We start from the raw sequence: 16,145 nt of genomic DNA, 5'->3' as shown, positions 1-16,145 counted from the left end.
CTGGAGGTTTATTTCAGATTCTGGTTTTAATTTTTAATTTTTATTTTATATTGGAGTATAGTTGATTTATAATATCATGTTAGTTTCAGGTTTACAGCAAAGTGAATCAGTCTACATGTAGCCATTCTTTTTCATATTCTTTTCCTGTATAGGTTATTATAGAATGTTGAGTAGAGTTCCCTGTGCTATACAGTAGGTCCTTGTTGGTTATCTATCTTGTATATAATAGTGTGTGCATATTAATCTAAAGCTCTATTTATCCCTCCTCCCACCATGTTTCCCCTTTGGTAACCATAAATTTGTTTTCGACATCCGTAAGTCTGTTTCTATTTTGTAAATAAGTTCATTTGAATCATTTTTAAAAATTGAATTCCACATATGAGTAATATCATATGATACCTGTCTCTTGCTGGCTTACTTCACTTAGTATGATAATCCATGTTGCTGCAGATGGCATTATTTCTTTCTTTTTTATGGCTGAGTAATATTACATAGTACATATAGCACATTTTCTGTATTTATTCCTCTGTTGGTGGACATTTAGGTTGCTTCCATGTCTCGGCTATTGTAAATAGTGCTGCAGTGAATATTGGGATGCATGTATCTTTTCGAATTATGTTTTTCTCTGGATATTTCCCCAGAAGTGGGATCGCTAGATCATGTGGTAGTTCTATTTGTAGTTTTTTAAGGAACCTTCATACTGTTCTCCATGGGGGCTGTACCGGTTTACATTCCCACCAACAGGGTAGGAGGGTTCCTTTTTCTTTACACCCTCTCCAACATGTATTCTTTGGAAGGAATGATGCTAAAGCTGAAACTCCAGTACTTTGGCCACCTCATGTGAAGAGTTGACTCATTGGAAAAGACTTTGATGCTGGGAGGGATTGGAAGCAAGAGGAGAAGGGGACGACAGAGGATGAGATGGCTGGATGGCATCACTGACTCGATGGACATGAGTCTGAGTGAACTCCGGGAGTTGGTGATGTACAGGGAGGCCTGGCGTGCTGCGATTCATGGGGTCGCAAAGAGTCGGACACAACTGAGCGACTGATTGATCTGAACATGTATTGCTTGTAGCTTTTTTTGATTATAGCCATTCTATCTGCTGTGAGGTGATACCTCATTGTAGTTTTGATTTGTATTTTTCTGATAATGAATAATTTTGAGCATCTTTTCATGTGCTTTTTTCACCATCTATCTGTTCTTTGGAGAAATGTCTATTTAGGTTGGTTTGATTTTTTTAAAGACTACTTAATAGTTGATTGTGTACTTCATCTGTTTTTTCTTTTTGTGATGATAGTGGCCCTTGCTCATTTCCTAGATCCATTATTTGGTTAGAAGTTGTAAAATAGTGATATTTGAATTTTATCATTAATTCCTGAGTTAGTAGCACAAATACTTTATTTATAAAGAGAAATTTTCCCTCATCAATGACTTGGTTACAGTTTGTATGGGAAAAGGAAGCTGTATGCTTAATTTTGTCTTGATCATTTTTCAAAAACAGTGAATTGGTTTGTTAGCATCCTCTAAGAGTGACCGGTGAGGTTTTATAAAATCTTTATGAACTCATAATTTTAGTGATAATTAATGTATTTCAATGCTTTATAGTTATTTTTCTTCTTAATGCTCAAATTGTCCCCTCTTTAGCCAAAAGCTTTCAAGTTGGCTCCTGAGTCTTTGATAAGAGTTTAGTAGCTTCTTTGTTTCTTTGTGGGTTAAGATGTTCCAGGATCATCTTAGACATAAGTTGAATCAGTGATTCACAGAGTCCTGGTTTCTTTAATGAGAGATGAAGTTTACAGACCCCAGTCAGGGCTTGAAAGTTCTTATTGCTACTGAGTTGGTCATTGCTTTGGACCTTTTTGGTAGATAGAGCTGGGGAGACCACCTCATGAATTCCTACTGATATTCCAATTCAAATTTAGGACTATAGGATTTTTGCTTCTTTGATTTTGTATTTATTTCTCCTATGCCGAAAATTCTGGTTCTTAATGATACTAAATTAATATTTTTGTATTCTTTTTCAAAACACCAGTACTGTCTCATCACTTGGACTTCCCAGGTGGCTCAGTGGTAAAGAATCTGCCTGCTGATGCAGGAGACACAGGTTTGACCCCTGGGTTGGGATGATCCCCTAGAGGAGGAAATGGCAACCCACTCTAGTATTCTTGCCTGGGAAGTTCCATAGGCAGAGGAGCCCGGCAAAGAGTCAGACACGACTGAGCACACACATACACTATTATCACTTACATAGTATGATTACTGGAAACTATATAAGATTTCTTTGCATTTATATTTTTTCCTTAGGTTATATCCTCTTAGGAAAATACAATTGGATTGTTGTGTTTGTAAATCATGTGATAAATTAGTTTCTCTTTTGTGGGTAAGCTGTCAACCAGATGCATAGGTTCATTTGTTTTGCCCCAGCCACAAATTCAGATAGTATGTTCATTAGCAAACTCTCTTTTTAGGCAAAATTTTAAGAATTGTCTCATTTTTAAAAAGAATCATGTAAAAATCTTATGTAGTTTCAAAGCCAAATTCCAAGACGTATTAATGGAACTTTCTGTCTCTGCCCCCTTCATCATGTTTTTTTTTTCCCCTCAACCTATCAGTAGCCATTTTTCTTACCTTTTTATTTTCCATTTTGAAGAAATGAAAGGAGATACATTTATTGTTCACATCCCCCCCCTTTTTAAATAAAAAGGTAGCATTCTGTGCACAGTATTCAATACCTTGCTCTCTTGTCTTAACAGGCTGGAGAAGTTCTGGAGACTTCTCCATAGCAGTATTACATAGAAGTTTCTTCATTTCTTTTTAGAAATGTTTAATATTTTATATTATAATATGAATAGCATTAACCATCATTGACTTAATCAGTCCTTACTACTGATGGACTGTGCTTCCAAACCTTCACAGGAACACTTTTAATATTTCACAGCCACAAACTCAAGATATTTTGTGGCAAAAAATATTAACAGCTGTCTAAGGAATCCATTTCTTGTGTATAAAATGAAAATTTTACCATATAATGTACTAATAAAGAAGACTTTGATCTGTGAATATATAAATGATTTCTGATTCTGATGAATATAACAGGAATTACTGGTGGGGTCATTCCCTGTTTGAGGATGGCAAGACATTTCAGGTCAAGAAATGCCAATATATATTTCTAAATTCATCTTGGCTTTCTGAATTTGGGGACCCTGTCACTTTTCCAAAGGAACCTTGTGTCAAACTATCTCATCCTCATGATTCAGGCTTAGCTTCTGAAATCTTTACTCTCCATCCAGCAACAGGAGGATGCCATATTATTTTTTTTTCTGTCTTTCCAAATACATTGATCTGCATACACTTTCATCCACAGTCTAAGTCTAACTTAGAAAAGATCAGGTAAGGACTTAGTATGATTTAATGAGACTCACTGGTGTGAATCCTAAGCACTTGTTTCATTTGAATATGAAAAATGAAAGATAATTTAAATTTTTTCCTGTTAAAGTACAGCATCCTTGCACCAGCCTTTCACAGAACGAAGGCATATATAGATATAGACATAGACATATACATTCTGTGTCTTGAGTCAGACGCTTGTCATCTTATCACTGAATCTTTCAGGAGAAACAGCGAAGGTGATCGTGAGAAGGCCCTGCAGGTCATGCTCCAGGTTCTGCAGAGCTGTGACCACCCGGCCCCCGACATGTTCTGCCTCTGTGGGAGGATCTACAAGGACATCTTCTTAGATTCAGGCTGCAAAGATGATGCCAGCAGAGACAGCGCCATCAAATGGTAAACTGCCCGCCTTCGTCAGTAACACATGCATCTTTGCAAAGAATAGAATTGCACAAGCTCAGGGTACAGGTCTTTTCCCTACATATATGTATCTGCCTGTTTGTTGGCAGTAAGAAAGATGCCATACATATGGTCTGGGAATTTCCAGATTCTTTTTTCCAAAAGGAAACTATTAGAAACAGGATTTTCTGCTGGTGACACTCATCTCACAAGTTCATGCATTTATAGGGGCAGGGAAGCTCAGCACTGTCCTTCCCAGCTCCTGCTTCTGGAACCTTGTTCCACCACCATCATGGCATTATCCTCTCAGTGAGCTGTTCATTTCTTTTTCATTTATTCATTCAACAAATGTTTTCTGAGGGTTTACTGCATGTCAGGAACTCTTCTACATGATGGGGATAAACAGCAGATCTGAAGCCACACCCTAATGGACCTTGCATTGCTGGTAAGGAAGGTCAGACAAACAAATACAGTAAAATAGAATATCAGCTGATGGTGAGGGCTTTGGGGAAAAGTTAATCAGGGACAAGGGAAGGGAGGGTTGGGAGTTGTCAGCAGTTTTATATAGGATGCTCAGTGAAGGTGAATAAAGTGTAGGTGGTGAGGGAATGAGCCTTGCAGATAACTGTTCCAAAAGTGGGATGGGGGGCAGTAAGAACAAGAGCTGAGGGGGGTCTCCTCAGCAAAGACCCTGAGGAGGAAGCATGCCGAGTATGTACAAGGATGATGAGGCAGGAGCGAGGGGGAGAGTGGCAGGAAATGCAAAAGAAGACTGTTTTACTCAGAGTGAGATGATGCAGTGCTGGAATGTTCTGAGCAGAGGAATGACAAAATCTGAGCTGCATTTTAACCAGAAGACTCTCGTGGTTATGCAAAGAATACATGTTAGTGGGTGTGTCAGCTATCATTTACTGCATAACAAGCATCTCCAAAACCTAGTGGCTTAACACAAGGGTTTATGATTTCTCACGATTCTGTGGATTGCCCAGGCAGTTCCTCTGCCGATTCTAGTCCTGAAGTGCTGAACTCATCCCTAAGGTTGTAGTCATCTGGAGAGTCAGCAGGGTTGAAAGGTCCAGGATACTCACATGTAACAGCTGGTACCAGCTGTTGGTGGGAGCCTCCATTCTCTAGCAGTGGTTTTAGTCCTGCAAGACCAACTCCCTTACATGGTGGACAGCATTCTAACAGAGTGAATGTGGAAACCAGAAAGCTTCTCAAAGCTCAGGAACTCTCACAAGGTCAGTTCTGCCACATGTTCTTGATCAAAGCCAACCACATGGTCAGCCCAGATTCAAAGGGGTGGAGACACAGATTCCCCCTGTGGGAGGGAAACATGACAAAGGCATGTGCTTAGTGGTTTGGCAGGGGTTGTGGTTATTAAGTAACCTACCACATGGATGAGGGCTGACACAGAACAGTTAGAACCTCAGAGAAGAGCTGATGGTAGCTTGAACCAGGGTAGTAATGATGAAAACAATGAGATGTCAGAACCTGGGTGTATTTGAGATAGAGCACACAGCCTACATCATCCATTTCCATCGCAAGAGCTCTTGGTACCGCTGTTTGGTCTCATTTCATTCTGACTGCTCCCTTTCCCCCTCCTCTTTGCTTTCCTTCTATACAGATTGGACTCTGTCCTCTGCCCTCTTCTCTCCATCTACACTGTTCCCTGGTAATCCCAGTCACTCCCACACCTTGGACTGTAGTCAGTCTCCAGCCCAGCCCCTATCCTAAGCTTTGGCCCCACATTGCTTACCTATTCTTTCAAGCTGGTGCTGGTATTCAAGACTCAACATGTCTAAGACTGAGTTATTCCCTCCTCTCCATAAGGGATGGCTTCCATTGTCTTGCTGTCTTACCACCATTCTTTAGCCTTCTCCGCATGAACGTTTGCTTAATGTTTGGTGACCTTCACTTACTTATCTCCCCATACAGTCATTTCCCAATTCCAGTCCTTCTGTGAGCCTTCGCTTCCTCCCTAACCATCCTTTCCCATCAACACCACCCTCAGTCAGTGCCATTTTTTTTTTTTTAACTTTCTTGCCAGGAATGTTCTTACAGTATCTCAGGTAGGTTCTCTGCTTGGTGTCTGTAAAGTGAATCCTTCATAGATTAATAGCTTACTTTTCCTGAAGCTCAAAGACCCAAAATACCTCTCCACTCCCTACTAAATACAACTTCAAACTCGTAGATCACCGTTCTGGGTGCTCTGAAGACTTTCTCCAACCTGCCCCTAGCCCTGTTTCTTACTACTTGATATATGTCCACATAAACTGGAGTTCCTTAGGAGCTCCCCAAACTCCCATCTCTGCTCCTGCCATTTTCTGTGCTGGGGATTCCCTTTCTGAATCGCTGCTGTTACAATTCTGTCCATCTTCATGCCACATCTGAAGCCTCTCTGTCTCCTGTGAGTCCCTCTAGATGGATTTGTGTGGTTTTAGGTTTGCCACACTCATGAAAGTTAGTATTTTCACTAATTGTGTGTAGATCTTACCTCTTTCATGGTATAGGTTCTTAGAGGGTGGGGATCTTCTTTTAGTCTTAGTTAATCCCCAGTAGCACCCAGTGCACTGCATGGTCAAGAGGAATCATTCGGGGTGTTGAAGGGAAGGGAAACGGAGGAAAATAATTGGCAGGGGCAAAATAGGAAGCTGTGGTCCCACCACCGTGGCCAGGAATTCAACCCCCAGGTCAGGAAATGATGGCCTGTGGCTCCTTCAAGGAAGTCATCAGAGCCCTCTCCATACAGTTCGGAAGGTAGTGCTGTGGGTACAGGAGCATGTGAAGCTTGATCTTCTGGTCAAGGCATGCTGGCTCTGGTGAGGCCATGGGGATCATCTCTCTCTCAGAGATGTGGAACGTGAGGCCCAGGGAGGCAGGGGGCCAGTCCAAGGTCATGGGGCTGGGCAGACACAAGCCTGGGACTGCAGTCCTGACTCCAGATTAGAGACTTGTATGTCCCCAAGCTGGGCCTGTTTGATTTGTGGATAAGAAACATAGAGAAATCACCCCCTCTGCCCTCTTCCCAGATAGCTTTCTATAATAAAAGAAAATGGAAAAAAAATTCACATATAGTAGGATATGGAATTTAAAATCCCCAAAACATACCAGGAGTGGGAGGGAGAGAAGGTTCAATTTTATTGGAATTTTGTTGACTGGGGTTGGAAGAACTTTCTTGATGTCCTCGGCTCCACTTGAGGGTACTTGTATCATGCCACAAAGTTCACAGAATCAGATTTTAACTCATTTCATGACATGATCAGATTTAACTGATAGGTTCTCCCTTTCACAATGAATGTTTTGTTGGTGTTTAATCCTCCTGTTGTCACATGAGTGATAAAATCACTCCTGGTTTACAAAAAGGCATTTTTTGTGTCATTACTTCATTGGTCAGATTCTTTTTTCCCTGATCTTGATATTCATACTTGATCATGGAAGAGAAATACATTTTTTTATGTGTAGACAAAGGATAAATAAGAAAATTTTAAATGGCATGGTAAACCTTTCAGTGTAAAAATGACACTCACCGTTTAGGGTCTTGTTCTTTATCCTAATGTAAACCATCACTGCCCCTTCTCTCACTTTATGCCACTGCTCTTTGGGATCCAACATTTTGGCAGAACTGCTTCTTACATGAAAAAATAATTCCATCTTGTGATACAAACAAACAGACGGCCTACAGAGAAAGGGCCTATACCTGTTGAGATTTCCGTGAAATAAAAAATGCTCAGTGTGCAAATGGACTATAACTTTAAAAATGGTATGTTGACATTGTGGCTCACTTTAAGGGGTAAAATTATAATAGATTTTAAATTTCTTTTGTACACTTTAATGTACTTTCTTATTTTATACAATGACCACAGATTTTCTCTAAAAGCTATAAATCTGATGAGGAAAGATTTTAAAACTCCCTAGGCAATGGCACTCCACTCCAGTACTCTTGCTTGGAAAGTCCCATGGACGGAGGAGCCTGGTAGGCTGAAGTCCGTGGGGTGGCAAAGAGTCGGACACGACTGAGCGACTTCAGTGTCACTTTTCACTTTCATGCGTTGGAGAAGTTAATAGCAGCCCACTCCAGTGTTCTTGCCTGGAGAATCCCAGGGACGGGGGAGCCCGGTGAGCTGCCGTCTATGGGGTCGCACAGAGTCGGACACGACTGAAGTGACTTAGCAGCAGCAGCAGCAGTGCTATTGTGTTGCTATTATGACATTTTTAAGAAGCTATCTGATTGGTGCATGTAGCTATCTGTAAAGATGGGCAGGGAGGGGCAAAGAGTTGGAAAACAAATTAGAATAGTAAAAATTTTCATGAGAAGGTTGATATGTGCTATTATTTACACTTTTTTTCTTCTATTATAATAAGCTGATATAAAGGGAGTTTTGGTGCTTCTATAATTACAGGTATCGCAAAGGGTTTGCGCTCCAGCCATCTCTCTATTCAGGAATCAACCTTGCGGTATTGCTGATAGTTGCTGGACAACAATTTGAAACTTCCATGGAACTGAGGAAAATAGGTAAAGCTGTTCATGACCACACGTGTTGATATGCTTTGACAACACAAGTCCAGCATTCAAAATTATGCTCAAATAACCAGCATTAGGGGACTTCCCTGGTGGCTCAGTGGTAAAGAATCTGCCTGCCAATGGAGGAGACGTGAGTTTGACCTCTGGGTTGGGAAGATCCCCTGGAGAAGGAAATGACAACCCACTCCAATATTCTTGCCTTGGAAATTCCATGGACAGAGGAACCTGGCGGGCTACAGTCCGTGGAGTCGCAAGAGTCAAACAGAACTTAGCGACTAAACAACAACAAAAACAACCAGCATTATATCGCAAAAGGAACAGTTACTCTCTGATAGCACACATGAGGCTGCAGCCCAAATACAAAAACAACCAGCATTATATCGCAAAAGGAACAGTTACTCTCTGATAGCACACATGAGGCTGCAGCCCAAATACAATGCCCAGTTTCTCCTCTATCTAAAGGCTTACATGATATGATAGAAACTAGGAAGATTTGTCTTAACTTTATCTAAAATTCAAATTATTCAGGTGTCCGGCTGAACAGTTTGTTGGGAAGAAAAGGCAGCTTGGAGAAAATGAACAGCTACTGGGATGTAGGTCAGTTCTTCAGTGTCAGCATGTTGGCCAGTGATGTGGGGAAGGCTGTCCAGGCAGCAGAGAGGTTGTTCAGACTGAAACCTCCCGTCTGGTGAGTCATGCCTATGCATTTTTATCACCCATGTCAATATCCAGTCTTGTTCTTTTTTTTTTTCTTTTTTCCAGTCTTGTTCTGAAAAGTTAACCCAGGAGGAAAAGGTGTGAATGCAAAAAACAATAACAACTGCTGTGTTTTTCCTTCTGACTTCTTCATTAAAGCAAAGTTAAGGCAGAAAGGCTCACTTGGTTTTATGTGAAGGGAGGGAAAAACAGACAGACCCCCCGCATAGAATATATCCTTACATGCTATGTCTCCAAGACAAAATCTCAGTCCCGTTAGTTTTTTCAGATCATGTAGGTTCTCAAGAGCATAACATTCTTGGGTACCAGTCCATATTGTGCATTTGTGAGAAAGCAGATAGTAAAGCTCAAAGTACACCAGGTAAATTATTTTCATCACAAATGGAAGCGAACTAAAACACCCATCATAGATATGGTCAGGAAAATGGAGGCCCAGCAGTGCCTCTAGTTAGCTCATTATGTAGCAATTAAAATGTGCAAGAAAGAATACTTGGAGACATGGAAATGTGTTCATGGTTTATCACTGAATAAGAAAAGCCAGATGCAGCATGTATTTTTTTCTATCAGTGACATTATTAGAATCACCTGTGTTGATTAAAACAGATTGCCAGGCCTAACCCTTAGGATTTCTGGTTCAGAGGGTATAGGGTAGGGCCTGAGAATTTGCATTTAGAAATTACAAGCTGACGCTGCTGGCCTGGGGGCCACACTTTGAGAACTACTGTTGTATATGGACTCATTTTCATTAAAAACCTCTGTTTCATGTGACTTGGAGGAGGGTCTGGGAGAGTTGGGCAATAGTTGATTTCCCAATAGACAGTGAGCTCCGCTAGAAACGTGGTTCTGCCATTGATTGCTATAGTCTCATAAAATCAATAGAGCTCAGCAGATATTTGTATAATGAATAAATGATGAGTCATGAATTTTCCCAAAAATATTGATAGTGGTTGTCTCAGGGAGGTAGCCGATGAAGAAGTTTTGAATCTGCTTTTTAAATCTATCCTCTGATTTGTCTAAAATGCATTTGGATCACTTACATAATTAAAACATTTTTGCTTCTAATGGTCCATGTTTGTCTGTCCCCTTCTGTGTCTCCTCTCAGTGGGCCAATCTGGACTCTAGGGGATAGGAATTTCAGTGGCCATACCTAGGGTTGACTGTGTTTCCTCCTCATCTAGAGGACTTAAATTTGATCCTGAAACCCTATGAACTTGCAAGTTTTCTGAGGCTGAGAGAACACAGAGGTAGGCTGAGCTTGCAGGTCTCCTGGAGTGGCCGCTATATTTGAAGCACTCTAATGTTACGGTGTATTGCTGCATCTGAGGCAGACAGAGCTGACTCTCTGGAGATGAGCTCTGAGGCTTGAATACATTCCCATTACATCAGAACCTGGACTGACTTACAGTGTTCATACCTATTGTGTGTTCAAGACCACCCTGAGGTTCATGATTTGCTCAAAGAATTCATAGAATTCAGAAAAGCTGTTATACCTGTGGCAGTGGTTTATTGCAGGGATACGGATTAGAAGCAGCAAAGACAAGAGGCACTTAGGGCAGAGCTCAGGGGAGACCAGGAGCAGGCTTCCAGTTGTCCTCTTCCAGTGGAGTTGTATGTAGCTGTTGTTACTTAGTTGCTAAGTCGCCTCTGACTCTTTGCTACCCCAGGGACTGTAGCCCCCAGGCTTCTCTGTCCATGGGATTTCCCAGGCAAGAATACTGGAGTGGGTTGTCATTTCCTTCTCCAGGGGAACTTCCTGACCCAGGAGTTGAACCCACATCTCCTGCATTGGCAGGTAGATTCTTCACTGCTGAGCCACCAGGAAAGCCCAGTGGAGTCATGTGGACAGTGCTTAACTCTCCCAGCAGTGATGTATGACAACGTGTACAAAGTATTGTCGACCAGGGAAGCTCACTAAGCCTTGTTGTCCAGGGTTTTTATTAATTGTTTTAAAAAATAATTTAAAAAAATTTTTTTAATAATTTTATTTATTTTAATATTACTTTATTTTGAATATTAATTATTTGAAATTAACTGTATTTGAATATTAATTTTATTTTTTAAATGTATTGAATGCTACTCCATTTTCCAGTCACTGTTTATTACATGCTATTTATTTTTATTTTTTAATATAAATGCATTTTAATTGGAGGCTAATTACTTTACAAATATTGTATTGGGTTTGCCATACATTGGCATGAATCTGCCACGGGTGTACATTTATTTTTGACTGTGCTGGATCTTCACTGCTGTGCAAATTCTTCCCTAGCTGCGGTGAGTGAGGGCTACTCTCTAGTTGCAGTGCACAGGGTTCTGTTGTGGAGCTCAGGCTCTAGGCTCACGGACTTCAGTAGTTGTGGTTCCTGGGCTGTTGCACACAGGCTCAGTAGTTGTGAAGCACGGGCTTAGTTGCTCCTTGGCATGTGGGCTTCCCACACCAGGAATCAAACCTGTGTCTCAGTTTTGATCCTGTGTAAAGAATCTGCATTGGCAAGCATGCAAATTCTTTACCACTGAGCCACCAGGGAAGTCCCAGGGTTTTTACTGAGGATCAGTTATGTAGGCATGAAGCATGCAGGTAGCTGACCTGAGTCCCCAGCCTCTCCAGAGATCACACTGATACAACATGGCCTAAGGCCTCCACCGTGAATCATAATATTAGTGTAGACTAGCTGACCTGGCACAAGGCCTAAGGTGGACAAAGACTCTTATCAGGCAGGACATCCCAAGGGCTTAGAACTGATGCTTCAGAAGCCAGTCAAAGGCCAGACCTTTCTCTGGAATATGTAGTTTGGAAACCCAGGCCTGCCAAATTAATCCTTTACAACACCGTACCTTCCCAGGATAGCTCCAGACTTTATCCTCAAAGGGCAAAATAATGCTCTGATACTATCAGTGTAACCACCTCACCTCAACCCTATTTCCTACCAGAGAGGAGAGCACCGCTGCCTGGCAGTTATGTTTAAAAAGTTCAGTTTGCCTAAAGATAGTAAAGATGTGGTGAGACTGAAGACCTCATAAATTAAAGATCCACCAGGTCAGATTTGATTTTTTTTTAAAGAGACCTTGAATTTAATATTAGTGATGGCCAGAGGTCAAAGAGGAAATAGGGTAGGAAGGAAACTGGCCTGGCTATAGAAGAGAAACATGAGGGATCCTTTCAGATGGAAATTTCTTCTGTCTTGACTGTGTCGATGTCAATATCCTGATTGTGATACTGTTCTAGAATTTTGCATGATGTTGCGATTGGTATAAACCAGGCCAAGGATACATGGGATCTCCCTGTATTGTTTCTTACAACTATATATAAATCTATAATTGTCTTGTTAGAAAAGAAAAAGACACTGAGTTTGAAATTTTGTCATTTTGCAGTTCCTTTGAACTTCAAACCACTTGCTCTTGTTAATTAAGATAGCAAATGTTTGCCAGTCTTTGTGCTTTGAACAAGATGTACCAAAATTGAGGTCTAGCCCAATGTTAGTAAAAAGGCATGTTCTATGATTTTGTTGGACAAGCTTATTTTGCTCCATTTGGGTTTCTTGTAATTAAGTATGTGGCTGCCAAATGATTAAGAAGTACCCGCTATGCAATATGAATTTAAGAAATAAAGCTTCGGTGAAACTTCTTTTAAAGGGAGGAGGATTGAATACTGTTTCCTTGGAAATCTAATTTATTGGTACTTGTGGTCTTTCCAGGTACCTGCGGTCATTAGTTCAGAACTTGTTGTTAATTCAGCGTTTCAAGAAACCCATTATTGAACATTCACCCAGGCAAGAACGGCTGAACTTCTGGCTAGATATAATTTTTGAGGCAACAAATGAAGTTACTAATGGACTCAGATTTCCAGTAAGAAATGCTAAATCTTGAAGATAAAATAAAAAAGAAAGTGGGATTGGTACTGTCAAATTATTGAATACTCTGAAAGGAAGAAAACTTTAGAATAATTGAAAATGTTAAGAGATTCATCAGTCTTATGCAAAGTCAGCCAGTGAGAGATCAACTCACTAGAAAAGGTTGGCTATATCCTTTAAAATAGTGGTTCTCAACTAGGAGTGATTTTCATCCCCAGAGGGCATTTGGCAATGTCTGGAGACAGTTTGGTTGTCATGGCTGTGGGGAAGGTTTTGCTACTGGCAGCTAGTGGGGTGGAGGCCAAGGATGCCACTAAACCTCCCACAAAGATGACACAGCTTCCTGCCCCCAACACACAATTACCCAGCCCCAAATGTCCATAGTGTTGCGGGGGAGAAACTCAATTCCACAACGATGCAGCACTAATAGTAAAATTTTGAAGTTTTACTGCTCCTCTTCTCCTCTCCCTCAGCACAATAAAATGTAACTCATGGACTGTCACTTCATCCTGCATCCTCTTGCATTTTTTGCAGATTTGGGTACCTACCTGTGGATCCTCCAGTTTACTTCCTCATTTCTCTCAGAAACTGTAGCCTTCCTTGTTCTTCTCTGTTACCTCCTTGGGCAAGCTGTTCTTGGCCATAATAAACAATATTATCTAATAAACAAGTGTGTCCCCCACCCCACCATTATTCTTCCTTATTTTCTATATGTTCCCTTATTGCATATCCACCAGTAGGTGCTCAGAGAGGGTCTGTGGAGTCCGTCCAGAGCTCCCCACTTGCTCACTGGGCAGGGTGAGCTCTGTGACATGTTCCCGTGCATCACAAGAATCTGTTCTGTTCTTTTAGGTGCTGGTGATAGAACCAACCAAAGTCTACCAGCCTTCATATGTCTCCATAAACAGTGAAGCTGAGGAGAGGACCGTTTCTCTGTGGCATGTCTCACCCACGGAAATGGTAAGAGAACAATCATAAACAGCTCTCTGTTTATTCTGTATCATTTAGTTAAAAATTCAGTTTTCATGTAGGAGAGTTAACTATATTGTAGTACTTGAAAGAACAGGCACCTGTGCTTAACTTCTGAGTGACAGAAGTATATCAGAGAGTGTAATCACAGTTGGAAAAAGGAAGCAAGGGGTGTGTGTGTGTGTGTGTGTGTGTGTGTGTGTGTATATATATATATATATATATATATATGGAAGCAAGGTGTATATATATGTGTGTGTGTGTGTGTGTAATTATTTGTATTATATGGTACCTATATGTGTATATGTGTGTATATATATGAATGAATGCAAGCTTGTTGATAAAGAAGTTAGAACACGAGGACGTGGATAAGGAATAAAGTAAAAATCCCTTCAGATCCCCCAAACCTGGTCTGTATTCCAACCAGTGATGATTTGATGGATGTCCATGTATGCTTTTCTCTAAGCTCAGTTATATATGTATACTGTGTGTACATATATCCGTTATATACATAATATACATATAGACAGCGTGAGAAGCATTTTCATTAAAGTGAGATCACATGGTGAGATTTGTTACTTTGCAGCTTACCCTTTTTAAGTGATGCGTACACCATGGAAAGTTTTCATATGGCACACAGTGATCCACCTGATTTTTTTAAATGTAAAATCCCCTATATTCCCATGTCACAGTGGTGCATTTCTGGGTATTCATGAGCCATAGTTTATTTTACCACTTTGCTGCTAATGCACACTTAGGTTTCAATTTTGCATTCTAGCCTATTGTAAATACACTGGTGCACATCCTGGCAGTTACATCCTACCATGCACATGTAGATTTTTCAGGAGCAAAGAGTCGAAGAATTGGACCTGCTGGATTCAAGACTACATATGTTTAAAATTCAATAACTACTGTCCAACTTGTACCATTCCAGTTCATACTCAACACCAGCAATGCAGGAGAGAAAACATTTTCATTGCCCCTTAAAGATATTACACAAATGCTGGGCCAGGCCTCATGTTTTGTTTCATGAGGTATATTTTCATCTCTATGTGTCCAAAGTACTTCATCACAGTTTTTCTTTAATAAAATATTTTGTAGTAATAAGTAGCACCTTTGATAAGCTCATTAGATAGATCTGTTTTCTGTCTTTGTTTCCATAGAGTAGGGGGAGAGTTCTGTCTTCAAGTTGACAAAGAAGGATTTTTCCCCCGCTGGAAATAAGAGTGTAAGCAATTATGTCTTAATAGTTTAATAAAAGCTGTATCTTCAAAAAATAAAATAGAACATCAGAAAATAAGAGTTTCAAAATCATACTACAAACTCTTTATCAGAAATAGTCGTGATACAACAACTTTCCATTGTTCAGTGGGTATTAAGTTTTAGTTATGCTAGATAAATAAGTCACAGAGAGCTGCCATACAACACAGTGGCTATAATTAACAGTATGGGGTTGTACACTTCCAAATTTGTAAATACCATGTTGTGTGGTCTTACCACACACACACACACACACACACACAAATAAAAACACCCCCAAAGCCCTATTCATGTTCCCTCCTCTCCAGGTTCAACTGCCAGGAAGCCCCATCTCCTCGATGTTGGGATTCTTGTACTAGATACCAACCTTGCTTATATTCTTTGTGTCGTTGATGCCACTGTGATACAGGAGAATTTTAAAAATTCTGATCTGTAATCTCACTATTCTGTTGATAGAGGTAGCAAAACACCTCATATTTTTAGATTAATATTTTATTGGAATATAGTTGATTTACAATGTTGTGTTAGTTGCAGGTGTACAGCACAGTGAATCTGTTGTACATATAGATATGTCCACGCTTTTTTAGATTCTTTTCCCATATAGGCCATCACAGAGTATTGAGTAGAGTTCCACATGCTATTCTGCTGCTGCTGCTGCTAAGTCACTTCAGTCGTGTCCGACTCTGTGCGACCCCATAGACGGCAGCCCAACAGGCTCCCCCATCCTTGGGATTCTCCAGGCAAGAACACTGGAGTGGGTCACATGCTGTTCAGTAGGGCCTTATTAGTTATCTGTTTTATATATAGTAGTGTATATGTGTCAATCCAGTCTTCCAATTTATCTCTCCTCCCCCCTTATCCCTCAATAACCATAAGTTTATTTTCTACATATGTAACTCTATTTCTGTTTGGTAGATAAGTTCATTTATAGCCTGTTTTTATAGTCCACATATGAGTGATATATATTTGTCTTTCTCTGTCTGACTTACTTCACTCAGTATTACAATCTCTAGGTCCATATTGCTGCAAATGGCATT

General features: G+C 40.5%; 1 protein-coding gene across 3 annotated transcripts in view; it reads left to right on the top strand.

Moving 5' to 3' along the window:
- Nucleotides 1-16,145, top strand: part of MAP3K15 (mitogen-activated protein kinase kinase kinase 15) — a 161,936-nt gene that overhangs the window by 100,886 nt on the left and 44,905 nt on the right. For all 3 annotated transcript variants that reach the window (XM_025276771.3, XM_025276772.3, XM_044937537.1), the window contains exons 7-11: nt 3,616-3,786; nt 8,193-8,305; nt 8,843-9,002; nt 12,724-12,874; nt 13,732-13,839. In XM_025276771.3, coding sequence (XP_025132556.2) covers nt 3,616-3,786; nt 8,193-8,305; nt 8,843-9,002; nt 12,724-12,874; nt 13,732-13,839 — 703 coding nt within the window. The remainder of the gene's footprint in view (nt 1-3,615; nt 3,787-8,192; nt 8,306-8,842; nt 9,003-12,723; nt 12,875-13,731; nt 13,840-16,145) is intronic.

The sequence above is a fragment of the Bubalus bubalis genome, chromosome X (assembly GCF_019923935.1).
Source record: "Bubalus bubalis isolate 160015118507 breed Murrah chromosome X, NDDB_SH_1, whole genome shotgun sequence".
Classification (NCBI taxonomy): Eukaryota; Metazoa; Chordata; class Mammalia; order Artiodactyla; family Bovidae; genus Bubalus; species Bubalus bubalis.
Note: the sequence above shows the minus strand (reverse complement) of the source record. Positions and strands in the feature narration are given on the sequence as shown.